Genomic DNA, 27,766 nt, shown 5'->3' with positions numbered 1-27,766 from the left:
GCTGAGGCTGCCCCGTACAGAGGTTGGACTTTCACGCAACCGAGTCTTACTGGTCAGTTATCTCTGACTTGAACTTACAGAAATGTAATATGAAACATGTATGGGTGTTTTCCTTCAGGCGTGTATCTATTCTAGCAAACCTAACTGTCAGAACAAAGAGGGCCTTGAAGATTCAACGGGTTCCTGCTTATCAGGTTAACTGTCACACTGTTCTAATGAGTACAACCAGTGATTTACATGAGTTCAGTGAAAAAGTACAAGTCTAAAGTGAACAAAGTAAAAGTCAATTCTAACACGTTTATAGCACAAGAGCTTTAGTTTAGTCATCCATTTGTTCTAGTCCATCTTTGCTTCAAAGTCCAGACCCTCAACTTCTACACCGCTGTTATTCATGGATTTGATTGAAAGGATACTAAATGAACCCTGAGGTAAGATTGCCAACTACGAAATCCAAGATGAAGAATGAACTTTGAAACTCAAGAACATTTTTTCCTGAATTTAGAAAATACTTAAACTTGTTTGATTTGTAGTTGTATTTTAACTCAATTACAGAGAGAAACCAATAAGAAGCACATATTTATGTAGCAGTTTTCCTGGTGAAGGAATCTAAAATCCGTCCTCTTTCTTCAAGAAAACTCCAAAGCTCAAACAAACCTAGACTGTGCCAACCACGCTGCTGCATGCACACATGCGCCAAATCATTTCCCCGTGGAAGCCGTCGGAAATCGGGGAAACATGCCGAACAATAACTCCGGAGATAATTGTGGGGGTTTTTTTACCCTGAAAGGTGTGTCAACTTCACCAGAAAACAGCGACCAGCTCTCTCGGAGGCTGCTGGCTGACAGCTTTCTGGCACAGACGTCTCCTTTCCCTCCGACTTCTGCTTTACTGACCACTGATGTTTGTCTCAACTCAGACTAACAGATAATCAAGTTTCATCAACACTCACTGATGACTGTGTATCTTAACTAACAGAAAGAAATGAGTGTCTGTATTTTGAAATTGAAAGAGGAATTGTGGCATTTAGAAGCAGTTCTGGAGCTTTCGTCATATCTGGTGATCTTCCTCAGCAGGTGGTGTTTAATCATTTCTCATGGAACTCACATTGCATTTTTTTCGAGCACTTTAAAATATTTCTCGTCCACACTTGCTTCAGTAATTAAGTCCAGTAATTATGTCCTGCACCTGTTGATGATCGTGTGAAACTTAAGGTCTAAACACAGGCACTCCATGGACCCTGAGGTGAGGTCATTCACCAACTAGGGATTCCAACATCAAGGATCAACTTTGAAATTCAAGAAGTCCTGTTCCAGACTGCCTCTGTGCTGTCATCTAGTTAAAATGCCCCAAAAAAATGATCTTAAAAGAAAATGGCTAACGATGATACACTGATGAGTTTAAATCCCTTTACTGGAAACTTCTTCTGTTAAACCATATGCTTGACCTGTTGCACAACATTATATATCCACTTGCAGAGTTCGCTCAGGACACCGGTTGATCTGAGGCCACATTTCATTCACCATCCGACTGGAAACTAGAGGAAGGCTGCAACAAACACTGACATCACGTTCAGTCAGCTACCCGCACTCTCAAAGTTCTGAAATGAAAATCACTACGGTCATTTTATTCAGCTGCTACATAAGACAGAAATTAGGAGCATCAGTGGAGAAGATCCAGAGTTGAGACACACAGATGAGAAAAAGTCTAATGAACCACAAGAACTGATCCACTGCGGAGGGACATGACGCAGAGGCCAACCCGCCTGCTGTCATGCAACACACCTGAAAACTGCTGCTTGTTCATCCTGTCTGTAGTGGACATTCATCACATGCACATGCTCACCAAGTCCAAGCCGTGAGCTACAGCTGCAGCAGCTCAGGATCACACACACACACACGCACACACACACACACACACACACACACACACAGAAAGAGAGGCTTACCTGCATGCACGAAGTAGGCCAGGTAGAGATCCAGCTCCTTGACTGAAACTCCAATGTGATGTGGCTGCACACACAGGGTGGGGTTTGAACACTGAGGAGACTTTACCAGCCTCTCTCCGTCAGTACTTTCGAGGGGAATCCCTTTGAATAAAATCACCATGACCAGGTCCAGCCTCCACACTTTGTCCGCCTGACGCAGGCAATCGATCCTCCTCATCTTGCCCTTCTGGTCAGGGTTGGACAGCACGCAGCATGGCGGCTTCTTCCCCGTCACCGTCAGCACAAAGTCCTCCCTGAACTCGGGCCGGATGTCCTTGCGCAGTTTTGCCAGGAGGCGCGACGCCCACTTCTGTTTGACCTCGGGCTTCTCGCCCAGCAGCTCGTCCTTCACAGCGCGCTCCTCCTCCTTGGACATGCGCTTCTCGTGCTTCTTGAAGTACTTCCTCTTGCGGGCCTGCAGGTTGAACCATGTGTAGGCAAAGGCCCGGACGTGGGGCAGCAGGGCTTCGATGAAAGGATGGAATTCATCCTGAGGGACGGAGAGGGAGACGTGTAAATGCAACATTCAACAACACACTTTTCCTCATTTCAAATAGATTCAAGGTTGGAAACAGTATCTTCTTCCACTCAAACAGCATCACGACATCTCCACTGAAGCAGCATCAGTCCATCAGGCACAAGTGTCGGGGAGCAGCATTTTAGGCTCATTCAGCTGAACATATGAAGTGTTTGGTTCTCCATTATATCTTATTCTGGTATTATATCTATATAATAAGGTTTGAACAAAGTTGAGTATGTGTAATACTTGACGTGAGAACATGCAGTAATTACGTCTCAAAGCTCTAGTTTTACTAGACTAGAGTGGTGAGATCATGGTTTTTGAGGCTTAGTGTGATGAAAAGAAACGAGAATTGACTGGAGAATGATTCAAACCTTTACTGATTTTAGATCAGTGGGAGAAGGACGGGAAGGAGAGAGTCATGGATAGAAAGTAGGAGGTATAAAAGGAAGGAAGGATGTATAAAAGGAAGGAAGAAGAAGAGATGGACGAGGGAAAAGGAGGAACGTAGAAAGGCAGGAAGGAACTGGAGAGAAGAAGAAAAGTAGATAGCACAGAGGGCAAACAGGAAGAGAAGAGGCCTTGCCTATTTCTTGGCTCTCAGGCAGGAATGTGTGTCTTTGGGGGCCTGTGGGGGTCTCTTGGGGTCTGTGGGGGTCTGTTGGGGTCTGTGGGGAACTGTGGGGGTCTGTTGGGGTCTGCCATGCCCAAGAATATACACCAACCGACCAGATTCCAGGTCCAGTTGCCACAAACAGTTCTGACGGCATCGTGTGCAGGATTAAAGGTGCATTATGTGGCTTCTGACTGACGAGCGCTGTGCAGTTATTAAGGGTGGGAATGTGGTGAGACGGAATGTCGTGGATTAAACCCGATGTAGGGTTGGTTACACCTGCTCCCCCCTCCGTCCTCCCCCTCCTAACCAAAACCACCACAAAACCAGACTCATGCCGACTGGCCCGAGGCTGAAACACACACACACATCCACAGAGCTTCAAGTTAAAGGAGGAGTTATAGATGAGGACATAACAGAGGAGAAGAGCTTCCAGTTCAAATGTTATTACAGCTTGTTGAGGCGATGAAAAGCCAAACGTCTCCATAAATGCAGGGGCCAGTGAGGTGAGCAGCTGTGCTCCAACACTTTGTGCACAATCTATCACTGATCACTGTTAATGTTGTGTTTTTGGTGTGACGCGCTCACACATGTTTTATTAAGACTGTCAGCGTGGTGAGATGATGAGTTTTGAATGTATTTGTTGGTTTCAGGAATGTCCTGGACTTCATCCTGCATGATGAAAACAAGCCACAGAGCAGATGAGAACCAAAAGGACCCGGGTCCCGATGCCTCGGAGGCTTCTTTCATTTGTTGACAAATGTTAAATGAAGCCGTACCACTCATGACAGTTTGCAAGATTTATATTGAGGAACCACATGATCAAAAATCTATATCAACAAATTTAAGATTGTGTATTATTATTGTAATATTATTGTAATAATCTGTCTGATTGTTTTATTTGGCACATCAGGCATTAAATAACTGCATTTTATCAGAATGTTCACATATTTAAACTCAGTTACTGCAGACCATTGTGTGACCATTGATTTCCATTGCCTTCCGTTTACTAGAGAACAAAACAATTAGCTTGAGCAGATTTGATATTCAGTATATCCACCATTATAAATGTAAAAAAAAAGTCAAGCAAGTCTCTGGTTTTTATAACATATTAGATGAGTGAAAATAAATAGAAAATCATGACTACATTCATGTTTCTATAATACTTTGGCTCTGCAGGTAAAATCAGAATAGGATATATGATGATATGAATATATTTCTGTTGCGTCTTCGGGGTTTGTACGATCATTACTAAAACGGATAGAAAACAACGAAGATGACAGAAGAGAAGAGAAAGTGCAGAGAACACAGACGTACCGAAACACATCTTCATGGAACATTTTCTTATTTGGATAAAAACCCTCAGAGGATTACTGAGCACGACGAGTAGAGGGGGAGACGAGGGAGGAGGAGGAGGAGGAGGAGGAGGGGGGAGGGCCTCCCCCCTCCTCCTCCTCCTCCAGAGCCACGTATTAATAAACACTTGACTATTCATAGATAAAATACTCTCACACACATCTTGATGTGTGCAAATGCCTCCGACTGGGGTGACATGTGAATACTCCAAAACCCACACACACACACACACACAGATGAAAATGTTGAGGTAAAAACAATAAAACTCTTTCTCTAATTCCTTACACAAACGTATACACTCCAACATTGTCTGTTTTTCAGTGTGGAAAAGTAAAACAGTGTGTGCTGCTGGCCTCACGAGAAGAGAGAAGGATTAAACATCAATGAACGAGGAGTAAGCTCTGGTGAAATAACAGGCAGGTTTCCTTTCCCTCATGGTTAGGCCCTTGCAACAGAAATCAACTTCCTTCAAGGCTATATTCTTCATACTCTCAAATTTGGGAAATTCTTGAAACAAGTTGATCCAATTTAAATTGATTCACCACACAGCCAGTTTGTTGTCGTTACTGTAGGAAACCCGTCCAGGTACGTTTGCACTTAAATGGTGGTGTGATGTCATGTTGAAGAGAATTCTCCTTTCCAGACTCAAAGCAGCAGCGTGTCCTGTCTGACTGAAGAAGTACAGCTTTAAAAGAGTCAAATTATATTATGACGTATTTAACTGTTGGTCAGTCATCGGACAAACAACATGGTGCATGTATCGGGACTATTTCCAGCAGCGGCCCTCTGCTTTTGTCTTTTAGAACATTAACAGATTCAACTTGAGATTCCAAGTTCAATATTTCAGTGTTTTTCCCAGCTGTGCAGTGAGAACATGTATCTGTCAGGTTAAACCTTCAGCTCTCTGATTAAAGAGGAAACTGATCACAGCTGGATCAGCTGATCACAACTGTCAGTTGGATCTAATACCTATATAATATATAGGTATTATATAATATATAATATATCTTTAGATTGAGTTTCACTGTACAAATATGATAAAGTTACAGTGTTTCATCACTCATGCGTTCTGCATTTCTACTGGCAGAATGCTTTTATAAATTATTTATTCTGAATTTATGCTGAATTGGAATCTGTGTATTGATATTCTGGTTGTGAATTTAATATTTAATAACCCGCATTATGATTACAGTGTCTGTTGAATGCTGAAAAATGATTTATTAGTGTAAAAGTTTCGGGGGAAATTTGAATGATGCAACTCCTATCAAAGCCGACGTGCAGGAGCGACGAGGCCTCATGTGACTGAATAGAAATGATGATAACTGATGTCAAACTTGCTAATAATAATAATATGGGGAAATGGCAGACTCAGATGTTGAAGTAGACGTTTAATGCGTTATCTGGAGATCAGCGATATCAGATCAGTCCCACCAGCTGCAGCGTCCAATCAAGAACTGATATCTAACGAGGGGGCGTGTCCACCTCTCCTCCTCCTTGATGCTCCTCAGACCACAAATAAGAGCGCTGAGACGGCCTTCAAGATGGCCGACCAGAAACACTTCCGGTTGAAGTGAGGAGGAGGTGAAATCAGAGACGGCTGTGGTGAGAGCGCCAGCTGCAATGCTTTTCTTTGGAGATATACTGGATAGAAGACATTGTTCCCCCTCCCTTGTCAAGCCGTCTGAATACAGCACATTGTCTCTTCTTGGAGACGGTCCAGGCCAACGGGTTTTGTCTCCCAAAGCTCCTCCGGTCGCTCTGCAGCCCGTCGGAGCTCTGAGCTCGCACTCAGGCCGGCGAGCACGCGGTGGGGAACCGTTCCGAGGGAGACGTGTTTCTGTTCGTGTCCTCGGGCGCTTATTAGGACGACGAGTGGCTGCTGGATGGATTATGTGTTCAACCTCCACACACACACACACACACACACACACACACACATTCCACAGTGGATCTGCAGCTCGGCAGCTCTGGAAGTTGGTTGCAGCCACATACCAACATTCCTCACAGCCCAGTGCAGCGTTTCAGCTTCCTGAGCCGCTCACACATCGTCCTCCGCCGCCGCTTCACAGTCTGTCCGCCGCCAACACAATACCACTTAGCGAGTCACTTGCTCTCATATTCAGCCTGAAAAAAGGTGCTTTTCTGCCAGCAGGATGAGATAATCCCTCTGGTTTTAGCCTCCTCTCCACTCAGGAATGTTTTCTGAAACAAAATAATCTTCCTTTCTGTGTCAAGAAAATAAGTATTTAATAAATATGAACTGATTTATATGGAAACATAAAATGATGTTAAACGAATGGCATTTTTTTGGGAGAAAATAATATATTATAAGGTTGTTTAACGGCTTTACCTGGAGATTTTTCTCCATGTGTTCCAATGTTCAACTTAAAAAAAAAATAAAAAATGTGTCGGCATGGTCAGATAGTGAATCTGTGCAGCTTCTGTTCTCCCATGAATAAGAAAATAAATCAAATTAATTATTAATACAAGCTGTTTGAAACGAGAAAGATGAGGTAGTCTCAATCAAATGGCTTTTGGTGCTTCTTTTAGGAATATAGGAATCTGGAGAATTTATGCTGTCATCCCAATTCTTATATTTGGGCTGAAAAATCCTCTTCTGTCTCTTAAAAATGAGATAATGTTCAGCCTTTCTGGTTGAATAGTGTTTTTAAAAATGCTGCTTGTATCTTCAAATGACGACAGAACAAAGCAGAGCTCTTCAGTAAAAAACAAGGAAATTATCCTTTACACAGAGAAAATATTGATTTGTGTTGGAAACATAAAGTTCTCTGAACCCCAGGCATTTGCAGCTTGTTGAAAGCAAACGTGAGATTTTTCAGCTTCTGTTCCTCACTAAATGATGTGTTTCGCTTTGTTTCCACTTCAGCTCCACATTTCTTTATGAACAAGTCATTTCTTTTTACATCTGGCCTCAAAAACATGTTCTGCTTTTACAAACAAGTACAAACTCTGCCAGTTGGTCTGAGATAATTGTTCTCGTTTCCTGTGCACTTTCTCATTTTTCTGGAATTTTTTTTCAGCTGGTACATTTTCTCTGTATCTGAAAGCTGCAGACAAACCAACTGCTGCATCCAGAAAACAACCTTTCATTTAAACTGTTTAAAAAAATTAAAAAAAACAGGTGAAAATCATCTCATCTCCTTGACAGAGAGTTTTGTGTCAGAGCGTCGGGTTCGGGTGAATAAATAAGCTTTTGAAGCAGCGTGTCACACGGCTCCCCGGGACTCTTTCTTCCTCTCTTTCGGGGTCAGCCTTTCTTTAGCTTTTCCCTCCGAGGAAATCAGCGTTTCTAAACCTGTGAGGGGCGTCTGAGCACCGGACCGAGGCTTAGGCTACACGCCCCCTGCACCTCGGTGACCAATGTAACGGGCTCCCCATAACCAGAACACCAGCCCCATGAAGAACAGGCATTTAGGGGGCAATAATGTAATCCTCAACGCTTGCTTCCCTGTCTATTGACACCAGCCGACACACCAGCGTGGCCCGACTGAGACCACACAACACACACAGATTCACACAAACGGCATCCACACAGACCCTGCTGCACGCCTCATCATGTTAAGACGTTTATGTCCCTGATAGCGGAGAGCCAACAGGCTAAGCCAATCAGACCCGAAAGAGGATGGATGTGTTTCCATACATGGACTGGGATGTAGATGGAACTGCTTTTATTAATCAAGTCTCATGAAGTGCATTTCTAAATTTGTATTGCTTTATTCTATTTATCTGACCTCAACATGTAAAGATGTACCCTTCCTTTAAAATAAATAACGTTTGAAAGGCCAAAAATGAAGCCAACCAAAAAATGTCATTTAAATATCAAACATCCACATTTCATCAGCAACACGCATTTCACAACGCCATCCACAAAATTGAGAAAATCCTATAATTTGTTGCGCCACGATGAATAAGAGCGTCTTTAAAACATGAAATGAAGTTAAAATGGATAAAGGATTTTTTGAAGATGCCCCCTGCTGGCTGGCTAAGGGGCAAAATGCAGGGGCTTCCTTCACTGACACTTAATGTTGTACAATTTTTATTTTTTTAATCCGTCAGGTCAGCAGGAAATCCTCCAGCATTTACATCTCAAACTGTGTTAATTGTGTTTTCGTGTTCTTAAAGAAATCAGAAGATTATATATATATATATATATATATATATATATATATATATCTAATTTGGGTTTTATGATAGCAAATAAAAATACAGTTTTTGGTCCTGGATTATATCAGGGTGGATAAAAAGCACCTGGAAGTGTCACTGAGCAGCTTTTTATCACACAAACAAACAAGCTTCGATTCAATGTTGAAATAAAGTCAAACTATCTGAAATGTCAGAGATTAATAAAAACACAAACAAAACAATAATTAAATCAATCAGCAAAAAGAAAAAAAACATCTACTTGATACCAATGTTTCAAAAGGCCAAACCAGTGAAAAACATCTGCTCAAACCACTAGAAGACATTTTTCAAAGCCTCCACTGAGCAGGATTTTTAAAGGCGACTCAGTCTGCTGATTATTGGTTTTACTGGTTTATAATCAGATTAAACGTTAATGCTCGTGTTCGTTCCTGCGGTCTGAGATCGTCTTCAAACGCCTCTCAGAGCAGCCTAAAGCTCCAACCACAAAATCAAGATGACAAATCTTTTTTTTTTCTTTGCAGAGGATTTTAGATTCAACAACGCTGCAGCAAAAATCAGACAAATCAGAAAAACCACGATGAGTGGAGAAAGTAAAACATCTCAGACAATGACGCGTTACTGCCTGACATCCTTCCACTGAATGTCCTGTTTATTTCCACTCATTTAGACATTGTTAGAAATAAATATCAACGAATGTAGAAATATGTTTCAGCAAGAGATAATACAATATGATTTCTAATTTAATTTAATTTCAAGCCAATCCTGACAATAAAATGATATTCAAATAATTGGTGGATTTCAAATGTGGGACAGATGCTGTTATAATTAAAAATATATATTTTGATATAAACTGGTGTGATTTGTTCTGTTTTAATATTTAAATGACAATTCTATTTATGTCTATGTGCTGCGGTTAATTTCAGGAGATTAAGGCGATAATTCCCACAGTGGGAAGCCAACATCTGCAGCCAGCATGTTTGACCTCTAACCCCGAACACAACACTGCAGCAGAGAAAACACATTTTTTAAATAGGAAAATTGGGTCAAATTTAAAATACTGATGGATAAATGTGCAAAGTGTTTTTTATTTAAATTGAGGATTTGGGCTGAAAATAAATGCTAAATCATTGAGGTTTGTCATCTGAAGGTGTGAAATATTATTGTGTTGGCTTTATTCTGTGCTGCAGGTCTGCTGTGTCACCTCAGGTCACCTCTCACACAAACCGTTTATTGTCGGGTTTTCCTGCAGACAAAATATTTGTGTCGGGCCTGACGTTTCTGAGGCCTGAACAGCAGCAGGAAATTATTTTACACAACAGCATCAACCTCAGTGTTCAGCACACAGACGGGACTGAAGTCCCCAGCTGATCCACCACTCAAACCCGACACCAGGACTCTCCGTCCCCGCAGGAGCAGCCTCGTTTACACGGAGCCAGAACCATTGACTACTCAGCTCTAATCACACATCCAACACCAGTTCCGTTACAACTGAAGTAAAGTCAACGCAAGTCTGCGACGTGGAGCTACACATGTGAAAACGGACAACCAGAAAAGTTGAAGATTAAGTTGTTAAAATTAATGTGCGTCCCAAATGATGTCACTCTAACTTTACTTGCGGAGGAAACGCCTGCGTGAACCCCCGAACCTGAGCTGCTGCTCGGGCCAGTGGGAGTCTGAGTGCGGCTTCTGTCAGACACGCGGCCGGGACAGTGCGCGTGCAAGCCCGCAGAGACGCAACCACAGCGTCCGCAAACAACCCACAACAAGTGGAACTACGGAGGGCTGGGCGCGGACTCGTTTCACGGCGGAAGTTTTGAGCGCCGTCCGCCATGTGCTGCAGCGCAGACGGGCAAGAGTTGAAGTGTGCGAGGGCAGTCAGTCTGCAGACTACCGGGAAGTGTACAGAGTCTACAGAGTACACGCCGCTATGAGAGCTGCTGCAAAGAAACACGTTAATATTATGATGAAAAGTTGGAAAAGCAAACTCACCTGTGTTAAACATAGCGGGGAATACATATCTGTCGGATCTAATCTTAGATCTGGAAGGCGCGTGCGTGTGCCTGTTAATGTGCGCGTGTGGGGGGTTACTGTAACTCCAGCCAATGTGTGCGCGCGTGCGTGTGCGCAGTGTGTGAAAAAGGGAAAGAAGAGAAAAAAGGAGTGAAAGAGTGAGAAGAGAGAGGGGGAAATAGAGCCCTCCTTTTGCCCCCTTCGCTTTCACATTTCCAACCAAAGCTGAACTTTGACCCCGCCTCGGGTTACATGGACTGTCCGGACCTGTTAGAGGCCCTCCGCCGGGGAGCGCACAACTTTCAGCCCAGACACGAAGAACATCTTCAGCAACAAGAGAACAAAGTCCCCGAGTGAAAGCAAACAAATCACAGCCCGGTGCGGAGTCGGTGCCGGGGGCTGAGGCGAGAGCGGCTGGTGCTGCTGCTGGCGGACGGTGCAAAGCTCCAAAACGTCCCGAAACTGCATTTCACACCGCCGGAGATCCGCGGCGACCGGCGGACCTCGGCAACATGTCCGGCCGTCCTGTGGCCGCTGTGCGGTGGTGCGGCTCCTCGGTGCTCGGGACGGAGGGCGCGGTGCGGCAGAGTGTCGGCGGAGTCCCGGGAAAAGAGATCTGACGAGGAGGAAAAAAGAAAAAGACAAAACGGGATCCCTGAGCTGCCAGACGGCCGCCTCGCCTCTAAAACAACCGACAGCTGCTTTCCGTTAATTTATCTCCGACTGGAGGATACGGTAAAGGAGAGAGAGAGAGAGAGAGAGAGAGAGAGAGAGAGAGAGAGAGAGAGAGAGAGAGAGAGAGAGAGAGAGAGAGTCGTCCCGCACGCAGAGGCAGCGCCACCTCCTCTTCGCTCCTCTCCGCTCCTCGGCCTGGCTGCTGCTCCGGGACCTCCGAGCTCCGTCGCCGGACTGCGTCGCCGTGTGCCGCCGCGGGCTGTTCGCACTGACCCGCAGTGCCAAACTGATCACACACTCTGCTTATTGATCCGGAAGATCACCATCGACCCTCTCGCGCAGTTTCACAAGTAGACGCCGGTGATGCCGCTGCTCTGTGCGCGCGCGCGTGCGTGTCCGGCAGAGTTGCTCTGTGCTCCACAGAACGTTGACATTAAAGTGATCCGTCTGTGAGCTTATTGATCGGCATTGATTAGAATAGAGAGATGGTCATGCTCTGATGAAATAGTTTCACTGCGTGTGTAACAAAGTTAGGAGCCGGGACAGGGGGACAGGGGGACAGGGGGACAGCGGGACAGCGGGACAGCGTGGGCTCTGGAGGAGAAGACACGTCCGTGTCGGAGAACCGCCGAACCGAAGTTGCCGCTCCGCATCCCGCCGGACTCCCGCGTGTTTCTGCGCAACTTTGGACCGTTACCTCCGTCCGCCAGCGCTAAACCAAGTCCAAGTCCGCAGCCTCACTCCAACTCACTCCGCGGGCTGTTCCTCTTGCTTCCTGTCCCGGCGTGTGTGTGTGTGTGTGTGTGTGTGTTATCCGGACCTACAGTAGATCTCGTGTCTAAACGCCACTTTAAAACGTCTCCGCTGCGCTGAAACCACCGACGGCAGCGGAATGTGAAGTCAATGAGTAGCTGACAGTCAGAGGAGGCGATCCATGTGATCTATAGTGATCTGACAGGATCCACTCACTTCAGGGAGACCCTGTAATTACTCCTTTCTCTCTGCAGCCTCCAACACACACACATCTTTGATTGTTGTTTATTTTCTCAGTTTGTTGGAGCAGAGATCTGATTTACATAACGCACTATGTAATATCAATAAGACACATGTTGAGATATCAGCTGTCTTATATAAACCTGCAGTAGCCTACATGACCTCCTGACCTCTGACTAATAATATTCAGTGTTATGATGTTTGATGAGAATGTGAGCGTGAATGGTTGTTTGTCTCTACATGTCGGCCCTGTGATGGACTGGCGTCCTGTCCAGGGTGTACCCTGCCTTTCGCCCAATGACAGCTGGGATCGGCTCCAGCCGCCCCGCGACCCTGAATACAGGATAAGCGGTAGACGATGGATGGATGGATGATGTTTGATGATGCATTTATAAACAGCAGGTTTGGGGGAGCCAATATATATTTCATTATCTCCTTTTACTCTTGATATTCTATTTATTTACATTCTGGTTTTGAAGCAGCGTGAGATTTTTTCTGTTTTTATTCTGTTCAGCGTATAGTTTTGTCAGTCTGTTATATTTTTAGAGGCTTGGATGTTTAACAAACAGCTAAACTTTCCTGCACAAAAAGACAGCATGAAAACAAGTATTTCCATCTGTTAACGGGAGGAACATATAAAGCATATACTGCACAATGGAAAGTACTCATTGTGCAGTTTGACACCCTTTCAGAGAATTACATTACTCCTGGACGATAGGGAATATTATAATCTTAATAAGTTCAGCAGCTGCTGGATAAATGGAGGAGAACGCATATTTCAATGTGAAAAATAGTAAGTCTGTGTTGAGTGATGTTGACTCTCATATTTGGATGTCTGTGATCCCAGTAAGGCGTTGCTGTTGTGTGCATGTGTGTGTAGTACAGACGAACTGAGCTGGAGGGGAACGGAGCCAACAGCGCCTCCTACATCCCCAACAGAAAGAATCCAAACCAGCCGACCACAATAGTGGAACCCAAACACATAAATAACTTAGTAGATGAGATTTTCAAGTGATGACATGTTGAACATTTTCCAAATAGTATTATGCTACTGTATCGAGCAGCTGTATGTGAATTGTAAATGGTGCACTCCAGAGAGATATTAAGACTTTCAAATACTATAAAGAGTCATAAATTCTCACCTGAGAACTGCAAACATATAAAAGTCTGTCAAAGGGTGTAAGAGGAATATTCATCTACAGAGAAGAAGTTGTCATAAAACTATGATAAGGTGACAGACAGCATATGTCCCTGTAGGAGCATTAAAGATGATCCAGGAGATCACACATGAATCCCAACTGAGAACCACAGACACACTGTGTCACTACAGACATGGTGTGTTTGTTACCGAGACACCACCAACACCACGATCCCGTGTGTATTACGCTCCCACATGTCCACAGTGTTAATGGGACGGACGTGTAGACTCACTAAACATCACGGACCTGTTAAAGGAATATTCATGTTCCTTTTGAGCAGCAGGCACACTTCAAGTTCAGATACAACTTTAATGAAGTCAAAACAAACTGACTAGTAAACACAACTGACATGTTGTAAATCCCTCCAATAGTATGTTGTTGTCATTCAGCAGAGTAGGGTCACCTTAAACACATTGACATGTAACGCGACTCTGGGATACAGATCATCTAATATTCAAGGAAACTGGAAACACAGACACATATTGATAGTAGAGGTGATGAGAAAGACCTTTAACTAACTGAGAAGTAAAGTGGGGAATTTAAAATCCCTAAAAGGATATTGTAAGTCATTTAAAGTAGTAATGTAAGATAAAGAGACAGAGATGTTCAACCTGGACAAACAATTGTAAAAATGTCAATAGGGAGGCCATGAACTCCCGACTGAGCACCACACTGTTGGAACATTAAAGTATCATGATAGCTTTGATTAAATGAGGAATATATTATCATTATATTAAGTATTATGTGTGTCATCGTGACGAGAATGCCCAATCAAATCTCTTTAAACCCAATTTACTAGCTTTGAGTCTTGCAGCAATGACATTATATATTAAAAACACATATAAAGTCACGATAAACCTAATTACACACACACACACACACACACACACACACACACACACACACACACACACACACACACACACACACACACACACACACACACACACACGCAGACTTTAAGCATACAGACTAGTTATTTTAAAGCGTATGAGCCTCTGCTCCGCCTCCATGAGCAGCTAAGCCAATCAGGATCGGTTACGTAAGCGCAGCTGTCTGACCACGCTCTAATTGGACAAAGTTAAGGAGTTTGAACATCAGTCACATCTGATTTGACGGCAAATTAAGGTTGTTGTTTTTTTTAAACATACGCGCCGACGAGAACGCGCTTGCAATAACACATCTGTCTACTAGGCTACCACCAATCATAATAATAATAATAATAATAATAATAATAATAATAATAATAATGTCTAATTCTAATAATAGTGTGTGAGTATTGCTGATGTAGGCTATAAACAGATGCAGTTAGAGTACATGGAGATATTAGAGTGTTATGATGTAGTTTGAAGAGAGTTATGAAGACTCATAGCCTACTTCTATAAATACATAAAGGAGCAGTGAGAGCTGTACTCGGATGCTTCGTGTCCGGCAGCAGACACACTTACAGAGTAACAGTCTGCTCAGGAGGGAGACTCATCACGGACTTTGCAGAACTTGTTTGTTTGTTTGTCTCCGCGGCTGCACCACCACCTCCTCCTCCTCCTCCTGTCCCGCTGGAACCACATTACCGGCTTGAGGAGCTCAGTGTGACACGCTTGCCGAGTGCAGCCCCGCGGATCAGCCCGCTCCGTGCAGCAGCGCCGAGTGCGTCCCGATGCAGGCGGCGGGAGGAGCCGCTCAGAGGAGGGGGCGCCGCGGTGCCGCTGCTGGGTGACGGCCGCTCCACACGGCTCTGACCCCACGTGGACTGCCGAGGAGGATGACTGTGATGACCGTGCGTGACGGGACGGACACAGCGGACCGACCGCAGATCAGCAGCTGCTGCTGCGCTGCTGACACCTGAACTCTGCTGCCGTGTGACCGCTGAGCCTTTCGACTTGGAGTTGGTTGGTGGTTGAAGACCAGCCAGAGATGTCACTGATGTATTTAATCTCAGAAAAGAGATCCATCCCACTCACTCAGGTCTAACAGCTGTTAACAAGTTTCAAATAACAACAGAATTCAACATCATCTCACATTTAGCATCTACAGCTTTTGATTTAGCATCTACAGCTTTTGACTTCCTCGTCAGAAGGATGACGTCATCTCGAGTGAGTTTATGGTGTTCAAACTTCTATTTTCCAAACACCAAGAACATGTCATCAAACTCCGCCTGCTGACGAACAGATACAGGGCCGGCTCTACCTAATTTTGTGCCCTAGGCGAGATTGCTTCAGCTGGCAGATGTCACTGTGGAGAAAGGGTTACCTAATGATGGGCGCTAACCAGTTGCATGGGAAATGTTGGACGTGCAATAAGTAATCACTGCAGTAGCTCTTTCAGAAACATTTGGTGGAGATAACTTCTGCTAATTGGCAACTTTTTGCTTCACCTGGAGGAAACAACTGAGCCAGTCAGGGGCAGTGTGAGGAAAGGAGAACGCCATCTTGGTGCGACTGTGTTTCAGAGGTAGAGCGAGTTGCCCTCCGGAAGAAACCGAAGCCCAAATTGCCCCCGAAGGCTGTGGCGTGTGAATGTGTGTGTCGGCTGGTCTCCGTGTGTGAATGTGTGTGTTGGCTGGTCTCTGTGTGTGAATGTGTGTGTGTGTAGTGTAAAGCGCCTTGCTTCGTAGAAAAGACTAGAAGGGTCCGTTTACCACCATCTTCTTGTGCCGTGACAACAGAAACAGGTGAGATGAGACGGACGCAGAATGTCATTGAAGGACTTTGGTTCCTTCTCAGTATTTTTCCAGAAGTTAAAAGTCAGCTGTGTGTGCCACCGGTCAGTGTCTGCACATAAAGCCTTCATTATTTTTCTTTTTAAATCCTCGTTAAATGAATGAAGAGACAGAGTTTGGACCTGAGGTTCGTCTTGTGAAGCACCTGTTTGTTCCTAAAATAAATCTGCGTTGCCCAGCTGATCCCCCTGCAGGTTCCTGGTCCTCCGGGCACCGAGCTGCGAGTCGGCGGAGGTTAATGAACAGAAGCTTTTATGTTAATAGAAGGACAGCCAGCGTGATTTAACAAGACAATCTGCAGATTTACTTTCACTCTAACATCTCTGAGGCTGCAGGCTCCACGTTATTAGTTGGCTAAACAACGGCTCGGCCATGAAGGTCAAGACAAAGAGAAGGAAATGAGATTACAGCAATTAAATTGGATTCTCAATATGAATCAATAATCGTAACGTGTATTCATGGATTACTCAATGGCAGCTGCTCCAAGACTTTACAGCAGATCCACACTGGAAATAATCCATCTCTGGGTTTTAGTTTTTTTCCTCTTGGTCAGGAAGAACAGGTTCACCATCAAGGCTGTGTTCACTACTGCTCACATCGGTATGTTTAGTTGCAGTGTGAACAGAAATGTCACATTTCTTAATTGGGATTTGAATAACTTTGATACTAACGTCTGCATCACAACTGTACTGCTGTCTATTTGGAGGCAACATGTTAGAAAGCGTTGCAGTGCTCACATTGTGACATTCCATACAACAATCATTTTAAAACCTTCCCTGAATGTGTGCTTGTGTTTTATGTTTCTGTATAAAGTGTTCTTTAATGAAATTCCAAATAGCAATGTGACGGTAAAGCAGCCTGAGGCGCCATCTAGAGCCGACTGCCTGCCACTACAACACTTCTGTGTGAGCAGCATGGAGCGCTGCTGTGTGTGAACGTCCACATTCATCAACGTCCAAATCCTACCGAACACCACTTACACTGTGTGTGTCAAAATACAGCAAACATAATCAATACAATCAATACAATGCTGTATTTAAATGAACAAACTGCTCACTGTGATATATTCAGCATTCCCTTACAAACTGCAAGATAAACTTAAGAACATTTTCATTCAAATAAAAAGTATTACTTGAATATTTACCGTGAGCAGAAGGAGAAAAAATTATAATGAAAAAAATCCCTCCCTTAAAACAATAACTAACAATATTTTTTGATAAATGGCACGTGGTCATAGATGCATCGACGGGAGTTTATATTTCTTCCAAGTATACATACACATTTTTTCTTTGGCTGTTTTTAAATATCCATATCAAAATTATTTTTAGGTAATTGGAGACAAATAAAACCCTCAAATATAAGTTAAATATAATTCAAAAATATTTCAACACAACCTGCAATCATGCCATTTTATTGATTCTGTTTATAAATTATACTAACTAATAATTTAATAATAATTAGACTTTAGTCTTTCATATTGTTATTATTGTTTTTAAAAGGTAATGCACCTTTGTGTCCCCTTTAATGTACTATCAAATAAAATATATTATTGTTATTAAAATGCTAAAATATTTGAACACACGTTTTATTCCTTCAGAGGCAGAAGCAAAGTCGATCATTCATTCATTCATCCTCACATCACACTGACTAAAGAGACGACATGGTCAAACTCCCAGCAGGCCGCAGGACAGAATAAAAACACACCTCACACTCCTTTAGGTTCATCAACAGAAACTCAGTCTCATGTCAGCTGTTACCATGACAACAGGTGAATCTTATCCCCAAATTCACAATGTATTGATTTATTGAGGTTTTAAGATGTGCAAGATGGAAAAAAGTAAGAAATGAAGAGTGGAATTAAGCGTGCAATTTGTGTGGAAGAGTGGATTTTTTTTTGAATGAGTTCTTGATGGATGCTGAGTGAAAATACAGCATGTCCTCATCTTCCTCTTTCATTATCTCAGTGTTGTTCACTAAACTTTCTTCAAGCTCACTGGACTTTATCTTAAGATGAAGAAAAGACTACGTTTGAATCTTGGGAAATGCATCTAAATAATAAACCACCTCAGGGAACCTTTGTGCTTGATTGAAGCAGGTGTCATATCCCAGAGCACATGTGGAAATTCATGACAGCATTCCTCCAACATGTGACTTACCAGTTAAGGGGTCAGTTCACCCAAATTGCCAAAAGGCAAACTGGTATTTTTCCAATTTCCCTTTAGTGGAATCTAACCTATTATTATTAGATAGATAGTGTATCTACGTCTATGGAGATAAAGAAGACGAAGAAGAAGAACTGAGATTGGAGTGGAGTCAGAACGGCATCAGTGAGTTCAGGTTATTATGGGAGATATGAGTTACATCCTACAACACTTACAAACAGCCCACCAATGAGACGTGAGCAGAAACTCAAAAACTCCACATGGACGTCACCATGGAGATGGGCTGATGTCTGCGGCGGAATGGGCTAAAAAATACTGCAGGACCACAATGTGTGTGTGTGTGTGTGTGTGTGTGTGAGACGGGGGATGGGGGCTCCACCTGCTCCCACTGAGATGCTGCCAGGCTGGAGATCAGCCAACAGCGCCAGGCCTGAAACCAAGCCTCCTCCGAAGCTCGCACAGCCAGAGAGAGAGGAGGTGAGAGAGTGGGGGAGAAGAGGGAGAGGAAGAAGAAACAGGAAAACAGAAGGGCAAAGTACAAATGGAGTGACGAGGATAAAGAATAAGGCCATGAAACCAGGGAAGAGAAGGAGAGTTGAGAATTAGACAAGAAGGCAGAAAAGAGGGAGAATGAGGATGAAAATCCCGGAGAAAAAGAGAGAAAGAAGTGATGAGGGAACATGTCACAGAAACAGAATAAAACGTAAACAAGAGAGGAAAGATGAGGAATATAAGACAGGAAAAGGAATCATAGAAAGAAACATTTGCAGAGAGAGGAAAGGCAGAAATATTTCAGGAACCGGGGAATAAAAAGAGAGAACATCATGAAGAATAAGAATAATAAAAAAATAGGAAAACAGAGAGAAAAATGAATAACCGGGAAATGAGCAACCTAGAGGAAGAATAAGACAGAAAAAAGGTAGAAAGAGAGTGAAACTGAGATGAAGAAGGAATGAAAAGGGAGAAAAAAGACAAGAAAAGGAGGAGTTGCTGACAATCTTTTGTTTCTGTGACACATTTTCTGCCTGATGAACGGGTAATAAAGAACATTTAGCAGATCAATTGACTATGAAAAGTTTAGAATGTATTATATCTGGAAACACAATGTATCATTTTGGTATCAGAAACGCATCCTCAAAATATGAACTAAGAAATATCTCGTTCCTCCTCGGACTGCTGTCTGTTTCTAAGTGTGTCATGATTTGCAGGTAGATAAGAAAGCTTGGTGGGGTCAGTCAGGTCCTGCAGCAGGTCCTGGAAGTCCACACACAACTCGCTCATCCTCTCAGCCTCACAGTGGAGTTTTGGAGCCAACGTGAGCCCACTTGGCATTCAAGGTTCTGCTTGGCGTTCCAAAGCTGGGAAAAATGTACGATGAGTTGTCTGCGCCAAAATCTCATCGCTTCAGAACGCTGGTTAATATACATGTGTGTGTGTGTGTGTGGCTACAACAGAAGAAGAGGATGAAACAGGAAGGCAGTGTAGTGAGAGGGAGGCAGGAGGAACAGATGGCCTGGCAGAGCATGGGGAGAGGCCGGAACCCCCCCACCCCCCGACCGACTTTCATTGATGAGCCAGTGTGTGTGTGTGTGTGTGTGTGTGTGTGTGTGTGTGTGTGTGTGTGTGTGTGCGTGTTTGTACAGCACGTGTTAGACACATATGCCATTGCACAATATTATTTAGAGCAGCACCACCCCGACTTTTTCAAGTTTGCACACAAAGATTGAGACACCCAGAAGCCGAGTCGCCTGCCAACATCCAGACACACACACACACACACACAACGTCTGAGCGACCAGCTTCAGTTCAGCATGCTCAGAAACCAACAAAGAACTCACACACATCTCGCTGATCCTCTCTACTCATGCACCATCTCCTCCAGCTGCTTGCACTTCTCCACGTAGCGAGTGTAATAATCCCTTGTACGTTATATTTGTATGTGAGGGTCTGGGTCATCAGGTTTCACTTTACCGACACCACCTTGGAGAAGTCTGCACTCTCCATGCTTATAACGTATGGCTAGTAGTTTCCACTTGCTTAGCCTTTAAACTAAGCTAGGCTAACCAAATCCTGGTGAAAGTAATTCAAGTCCTTTGGGAGAGGGAATAAGTTAGATGTTTTCTTACAGACCTTTTATGTATTTAATAGTACTGGATGAACAATGATGTCACAGTCGCAGCACTGAAGGTCGGAGAGCAACCTCTCAGGGTGGTCATCTGTTCTCACATGTTCTCACCTTGACGATTGGATAAAAGTGAAAGTGTTTAATGGAAATAATCTGAAGGTGCAGACATCGGGTCTCATTCATGAAATGTTAGTAAATCTTGAGGAGATTTACTCATCAATCACCTCCCTACTAAAACCTCCTCTGGATTCATGAACGCCACGTAAACCTGTGATTTGATCATAGCATTATTGCCAATCGATCCTGATGCTCAGCAATAAGTATTAGTCCCCGCCCATGAAGCACCATATAAGGAGGTGATGATTACTATGAGAGGTGCATCCTGTCGGCCTGCAGACATGAAGCAAGCAAAGAAAGAGGAAAACTTTTCCAACGCTGAGATTGAAGTTATATTTGTAAAGTACTGTGGCTTTATGAAGTTATATTTGTAAAGTACTGTGGCTTAATGAAGTTATATTTGTGAAGTACTGTGGCTTAATGAAGTTATATTTGTAAAGTACTGTGGCTTTATGAAGTTATATTTGTGAAGTACTGTGGCTTAATGAAGTTATATTTGTAAAGTACTGTGGCTTTATAAAGTTATATTTGTAAAGTACTGTCGCTTTATGAAGTTATATTTGTAAAGTACTGTGGCTTAATGAAGTTATATTTGTAAAGTACTGTGGCTTTATAAAGTTATATTTGTAAAGTACTGTGGCTTTATGAAGTTATATTTGTAAAGTACTGTGGCTTTATGAAGTTATATTTGTAAAGTACTCTGGCTTAATGAAGTTATATTTGTAAAGTACTGTGGCTTTATGAAGTTATATTTGTAAAGTACTGTGGCTTTATGAAGTTATATTTGTAAAGTACTCTGGCTTAATGAAGTTATATTTGTAAAGTACTGTGGCTTTATGAAGTTATATTTGTAAAGTACTGTGGCTTAATGAAGTTATATTTGTAAAGTACTGTGGCTTTATGAAGTTATATTTGTAAAGTACTGTGGCTTAATGAACCAGACATGTCATCTTGTTCCTGTAGCGTTTTAGTGGCGCTCAAATACTTTATAAAACAACAACTTTGACAGGTTGATAAAATTAACCCATTCACATTTTTAAGAAACTATTATGCTTAAATATGCGAATTGCCCACTAATTAAGCTAAATGTGCTATGTGTTCTATATTTCTAATCTTTTTTAAAACTTCATGCCGACAGAGAGGAGCGTCAAGGTGAGACGGGCTGCTGACGTGAGACGGGCTGATGACCGAGTCATCGCTTCATCAGCGTATGAATAGTATAACAAAACGCTGATCTCCTCTCACCTCCGGCCTCCCTCAGAGAGAGAGTGTGTGTGTGTGTGTGTGTGTGTGTGTGTGTGTGTGTGTGTGTTTGTTCAGTTGATGCAGCCAAGGAGAAAGTTTCACATTATACAAGCTAACAGAAATATCTGCTAAGCGCTGAAGGGAAAGCAGTGAGGGTCAGAGGTCAACCCTGACAAGGGCCTAGCTCCTCACACTCCTCTTCTTTTTCTTCTTCTTCTTGTCTGTCTTGCATATCTAAACCAGACTCACACACACACACACACACACACACACACACACACACATTAATGCCTTCGCTCTTCCCTCGGCAGCAGAATGCCCACGCATACCAGGTTTCACCAGGACCCAACCTGACTGGATGCCCCAAAAACTAGTTTACCTTCTTAGAGAAGAAGAAACAGGAAGCCTGCGGGCGAGACGATGGGGAACGTAGGCAAGCTGTCAGCAGGGCCGGGCATATGCTGGATGCACCTCCGCCCCCCCCTAAAAACATTCTCCACCCAACCCCATCCCCCACATTTCCTCTGTGTCGTCTCTGAACCAGTGACATCATATCTTCATGTGTTCGACCTCCAGTGGTTCCGGACAGAACACACATTTCAAACGGTCTACTTCTTAAACACATCACTCCTGGTCAACTGGATCACTACATGGCAGGTGAAAAACAACAACAACCAAATAACCATAACAAGATGTGTCCAAATGTATACATTTGTTTAAATCAAAGTTCTGCAAAGCAGAATGTTCAAAGCACTTTCCTCTGCTTTAAACATGTTATTTAACATTTGAGAGCTTGTTTCGTTCAATATAGAAATTGATTTTGTGGAAAAACATTATTATTATACATTATACATTATTATTATTAGTAGCATTATTATTATTATTATTTTAAAGTGTGCTCCTGTTCTTTTTTATGGAAGCCCACTTCAGCCAGTAAAAAAATAAAAACGTGAAAATTTTGCCTTGATAAAAAATAAATTATGAGATAAAATGTCAAAATTATGAGATCCAAAGTCTTCATTATGAGATCAAAAGGAATAATTTTGAGATACAAAATTGAAACTTTCTTCATCTGCCTTCGCCCAATGACAGCTGGGAACCCCGCGAACCTGAATACAGGATAAGCGGTAGACAATTGATGGATGGATGAACTTTCTTCATTTTTCTAGCTTTCTTGGAAAGCTAGACAAATGTGTGGAAGATGGAGGTGTTTTCAGGGATATACTGTCACAATTTGAATGCCTTTTATGAGCAGTGCACGATGGTAAATGGCTTCAAACTACCTACATCATGACCCTGGTCAACAGGAATGGGAAAGTGTCGGCTGGATAATCACATTTGGCTGGCAAAGAGAGAGAGAGAGAGAGAGAGAGAGAGAGAGAGAGAGAGAGAGAGAGAGAGAGAGAGAGGTAGGCTACCTTGCTGTAAAACACATACTTGAAAGCTTTTTCTGAGCAAGTCTTTAAATCTTGCCGTTCAGATTTTGCAATGTTGACCGAGAAGAATGGCTGGAAATCATGGATGTTCACACCTGCCAGAAGCTTCCAACAGCAGATAACATTTAACAAATCTGAAGGGAGTTTGTTCACCAATAACAGATTCAAGAGCCCACTTTTGTGACTGAACAGTGGAGCAGTACACTTACACCTGTAAGATCACAGCTTCCACAGCAGTCTATGAAAAAGCATCACTGTCAGCTTCACAGTTCAGGGATTTCAGAGGAGGCTTGTTCCTGATACATGTGGCTGTCATGACAACCACCCAGATTTTCAACAATGTCTGAGAAAGCAAGGTGTGGGCATGGGCTATTGCTCAAGATGCAAAGATTGCAGCCACAACGGGAAGTTGACTGCCAGCAGGGCTTAATGTTTAGGCTTTGTAGGTTTTTATAGATTTTTGGATCTACCTTGTTTGATTTGAGTGTCACATTTGTCTCCTGCTGTTTGCCACCTCTGTTTAGTTGAACATTGTTATCAGTTATCAGCATTGATATGTTTCAATGCAGGGAATGTACTGTGAATACCCCCATTAAGGAAGTGGTTGAAGATTGATGGTTTATATGTCTAGACTTTACCAATAACCTGAGTCTAATGATTGATCTAATTGTGTGAGACAACATGCTGTCATGGTTATTAAAGGAATCCCATGTGGTAATGTCTGAGGGAATGTGGGATATGAGAGATAATGAAGGAACCTACTGTCTGTTTGCGATACATTTATAACTTGTTTTTTAAAACTCAAAAGCATTTGCTATTCAGCTAACCTCCATAAACACACACACACACACACACACACACACACACACACACACACACACACACACACACACACACACACACACACACACACACACACACACACACACACACAATCTTTTTGAGAAAATGGTTCACTCTATAACATGTGTGGAGTCCTATGGACATTAGTGAGCTGCACAGAGGGCTACCAAAATAAATTGCATTTCACTGTTGAAAACAAGAATGCAGTGCTTATTTATATTTTTTCATATTCGTAATAATGGGGGTATTTCTGTTTTGACATTAGCAGAGATCTCTCCAACACATTTGTGTGCATCAGCGTTTCTTTTAGTAGAGTTCAGCCTCCCTGTTTAACCTCCAATCAGTGCCATTCATGTTGAAACGGTGTAAAACAATCTATGAGACTGGTAAGTGTGTTGGTTTATGTCATTCAACCAAAAGAACATCACCACATTGTCTATTTGATCTAAAATGACTGTATTACTCTAATAAAACCCTTCAAAGTTTGCACTTTGATATCAGATCACCTCGGCGTCCCACACCAGAAGCAGGTTCTCGGGTCGCTTGTAATGAATGGGACATTCATGCTTGCTTCCAGTTTATGTAAGTGGCCCGGGTGGAGCTAGTCAGTAGTATCAAGTTCACATATGTTCCCTTGGCTGCATCCCATTGGCCAACAGCTCTCTGGCTGGCTCTGATTGGACCAGCAAGCAGTGAGAGGAACAAGCGAGATACTGCTCAACGTTGGTTTACCAGACCCTGGTCAGAGAACAACTTCCCAAAACTCAAAGTATGAATATGAGGAAGACTTACTGGGAGGAGTTGAAAATCCTTCATTTATGGAGACTGTTGAGTCGTATCAGTATGAGCCTGATGGAGCTTGATGACTGAAAGCTCTGGCACCTGTTCTAATTTTGGAGACTTTACGAACTACAAGTTTCTGTGTCTTTTTGAGACAGCATTGGCCTAATTTTAGTAATGTGAAGCAGGTGGAAGTAGGCTGTCCTTGTAGTTTGTTTAATATGTGAGTCAAAGGACAGGTCCTGATCAAAGATAACTCCAAGGTTTCTTACGGTAGTATTTGAGGCGATGGCAATCCCATCAATAGTCGCTATATCTTTAGACAGCGAGCTTCGGAGGAGTTTAGGCCCAAGTCCAATAACTTCCATTTTATCTGAGTTTAACATCAGGAAATTGCAGCTCATCCAGGATTTTATATATTTTATATAACACATGCCTGGAGTTTAACTAACTGATTGGTTGCTTCAGGCTTGATTGAAGGATATAATTGAGTATCATCTGCATAACAATGGAAGTTTATAGTGTCCTCCAATAATGTTGCCTAAAGAAAGCATATATACGTTGAAAAGAATTGGTCCGAGCACAGACCCTTGAGGAACACCCTATTTAACTTCAGTATGCCTGGAGGATTTTTCATTGACATGCACAAACCGAGATCTATTGGATAAATAGGACTTAAACCAGCTTAATGCGGTTCCTTTGATGGCAATTAATTATTCCAGTCTACATATTAGAATCTCATGGTTTAATGGTGTCGAACGCAGCACTAAGATCTAGCAGAACAAGTACAGAAACCAGTTCTTTGTCAGAAGCAATTAGAAAGTCATTTGTAATTTTCACCAGAGCTGTCTCTGTACTAGCTGATTGGCGACTACTTTCTCAAGGATCTTAAAGAGAAAAGGAAGATTTGATATTGGTCTGTAGTTTGCTAAAACCCCTGGATCTAGAGGTTTAATTACTGCTACTTTAAATGACTGTGGCACATAGCCTGTTAATAAAGACACATTGATCATATCTAGTAAGGACGGTCTAGGAGACAGGTTGAAGAGATCATTGATGTTAGTTGATTAAGGTTGATTGGAGAAAAGCAGTCTAAATATATATCAGTTCTTAATGCTTAATGTTTTTATTTCTAAGATTCCTGAGTTTGAGGGTAACATGGTTCCAATTGAAGACAAGCTGTGAGTAATTTTGTCTCTGATAGCTAAAATTTTTTCATTAAAAAAGTTAATAAAGTCACTACTACTAATCTCTAGGAATCCATGGCTCAGTAGAGCTGTGACTCTTTGTCAGCCTGGCTACGGTACTGAAAAGAAATCTAGGGTTGTGTTTGTTTCACATTTTTTCTAATACTTTCAACTTCTTATTTCATAATTATGTTATTTATCTCGTAATTTTTTCATCCCCTCTTTTTTCACAGGCAGAAATGTGCTTCCATACACCTTTTAATCTGACAAGCTGAGCTGCTTGATGTTTATTTACTTTGCTACAGGTAAGTAAAGTTTGATGTAAAGATATAGTGTAGTGATATGTAGCTGAACAGAGAATGAAGTCCCTCTGTGTGTGTTGTTAACCGAGCTTCTCTGCTGTGTTTACGTAGCCAGCCGGCTGCGCGTGCTTTAATTGCATAGAGCGTGAAATACTGGCTAGCTCACAGTCGCAGTTCTGCTCTCATACACAACAGCTGATAACACCGCCACGGCCAACAGCTTTGTCATGGAAGTGTAGCCACCCCCCCCCCCCCCCCCCCCCCCCACACACACACACATAAAAATTGCTAACTCTGTCAGTACATTGGATGTGGTTTGTACTGTTAGCGCTGGAAGCATGTTGAGAACAATTGGAAGGCACCTGAAATTCACCCAACCTCCTATCATGCACCTTTAACTGCAATAAAATATGTCAATATTGTCTGGGTCACAGGAAATACCAATATGAACATAAATATGTTCATAGGGCAGAAAGTCAGGGATCTAACAAAGAATCTGACATGAAACACAACACAGTTTAATGGGATCAGATTTGAGGAGTTGACAGCCGCTTTAATCGGCTCGTTGTGTTTATAATGGAGTGAATTCACCTGAACACAACAACACTGGAAGGTAACAAGGCAGGCAACACACACACACACACACACACACACACACACACACACACACACACACACACACAAACAGATGTGCAGTTCCTCCTCCCCCCAAACACAATATGAAAACAACAGAGGAGCACGACCAGCTGTTCACATAAAAACAGGGAGTCTGCACAGCCAGCTGGATGCACGTACACACACACACACACACACACACACACACACACACACACACAGGAACTGGCAGGTGTGATGGCATGATGGGAACAGAATCGCTGCATTAATTACAGTGAGGAGATGATTGATCAGAAGCTAACGTTGCTGCGTTGGGGACCGTACAGAGCTGCTTCCTGAGTGGACAGCTCATAAGCCAATCAGGACTATGCACACAAAATCAACTGATAAAATAATTAAAATGTAATACCAATATTAATAGATAAATATATTATTTAAATGTGTATGATTTAATCTGAAACCGAACAGCACGTCTTACTGTGGTGATTCCATTGGTCCACCATCAGAATAATAAAACGCTTTAATTCCACAGATACAGAAAGAAACAGATACAAACTCAGATGCTTGCAAACAAACCATTTGTGGTCTGATGATGCCTGAACAGGAGAAGCTGCTCTCTACATGCTGCAAGCTTTATTACTATTCGTCAATTCAAATGTTTCCCATATATCTATATGTATTTACGACATTAAGCTGTGTTCTTGTTGTGCTTTGAATCTGT

At 42.7% G+C, this 27,766-nt stretch overlaps 1 protein-coding gene across 4 annotated transcripts in view; it reads right to left on the bottom strand.

Annotated features, from left to right (window-relative positions):
* The window catches only part of nfia (nuclear factor I/A), a 189,903-nt gene that overhangs the window by 138,236 nt on the left and 23,901 nt on the right, over positions 1-27,766 (bottom strand). For 3 of the 4 annotated variants that reach the window (XM_084011573.1, XM_084011572.1, XM_084011574.1), the window contains exon 2: positions 1,946-2,474. In XM_084011573.1, the coding sequence (XP_083867699.1) occupies positions 1,946-2,474 (529 nt within the window). Of the gene's footprint in view, positions 1-1,945; positions 2,475-10,626; positions 12,495-27,766 lie in introns of those variants that run through there. The other variant, XM_084011575.1, reaches the window with a different exon arrangement.

Source organism: Eutrigla gurnardus (genome assembly GCF_963514095.1).
Source record: "Eutrigla gurnardus genome assembly, chromosome: 6".
Taxonomy (NCBI): Eukaryota; Metazoa; Chordata; class Actinopteri; order Perciformes; family Triglidae; genus Eutrigla; species Eutrigla gurnardus.
The sequence above is the reverse complement of the archived record's forward strand: the minus strand, read 5'-3'. Positions and strand labels throughout refer to the sequence as shown.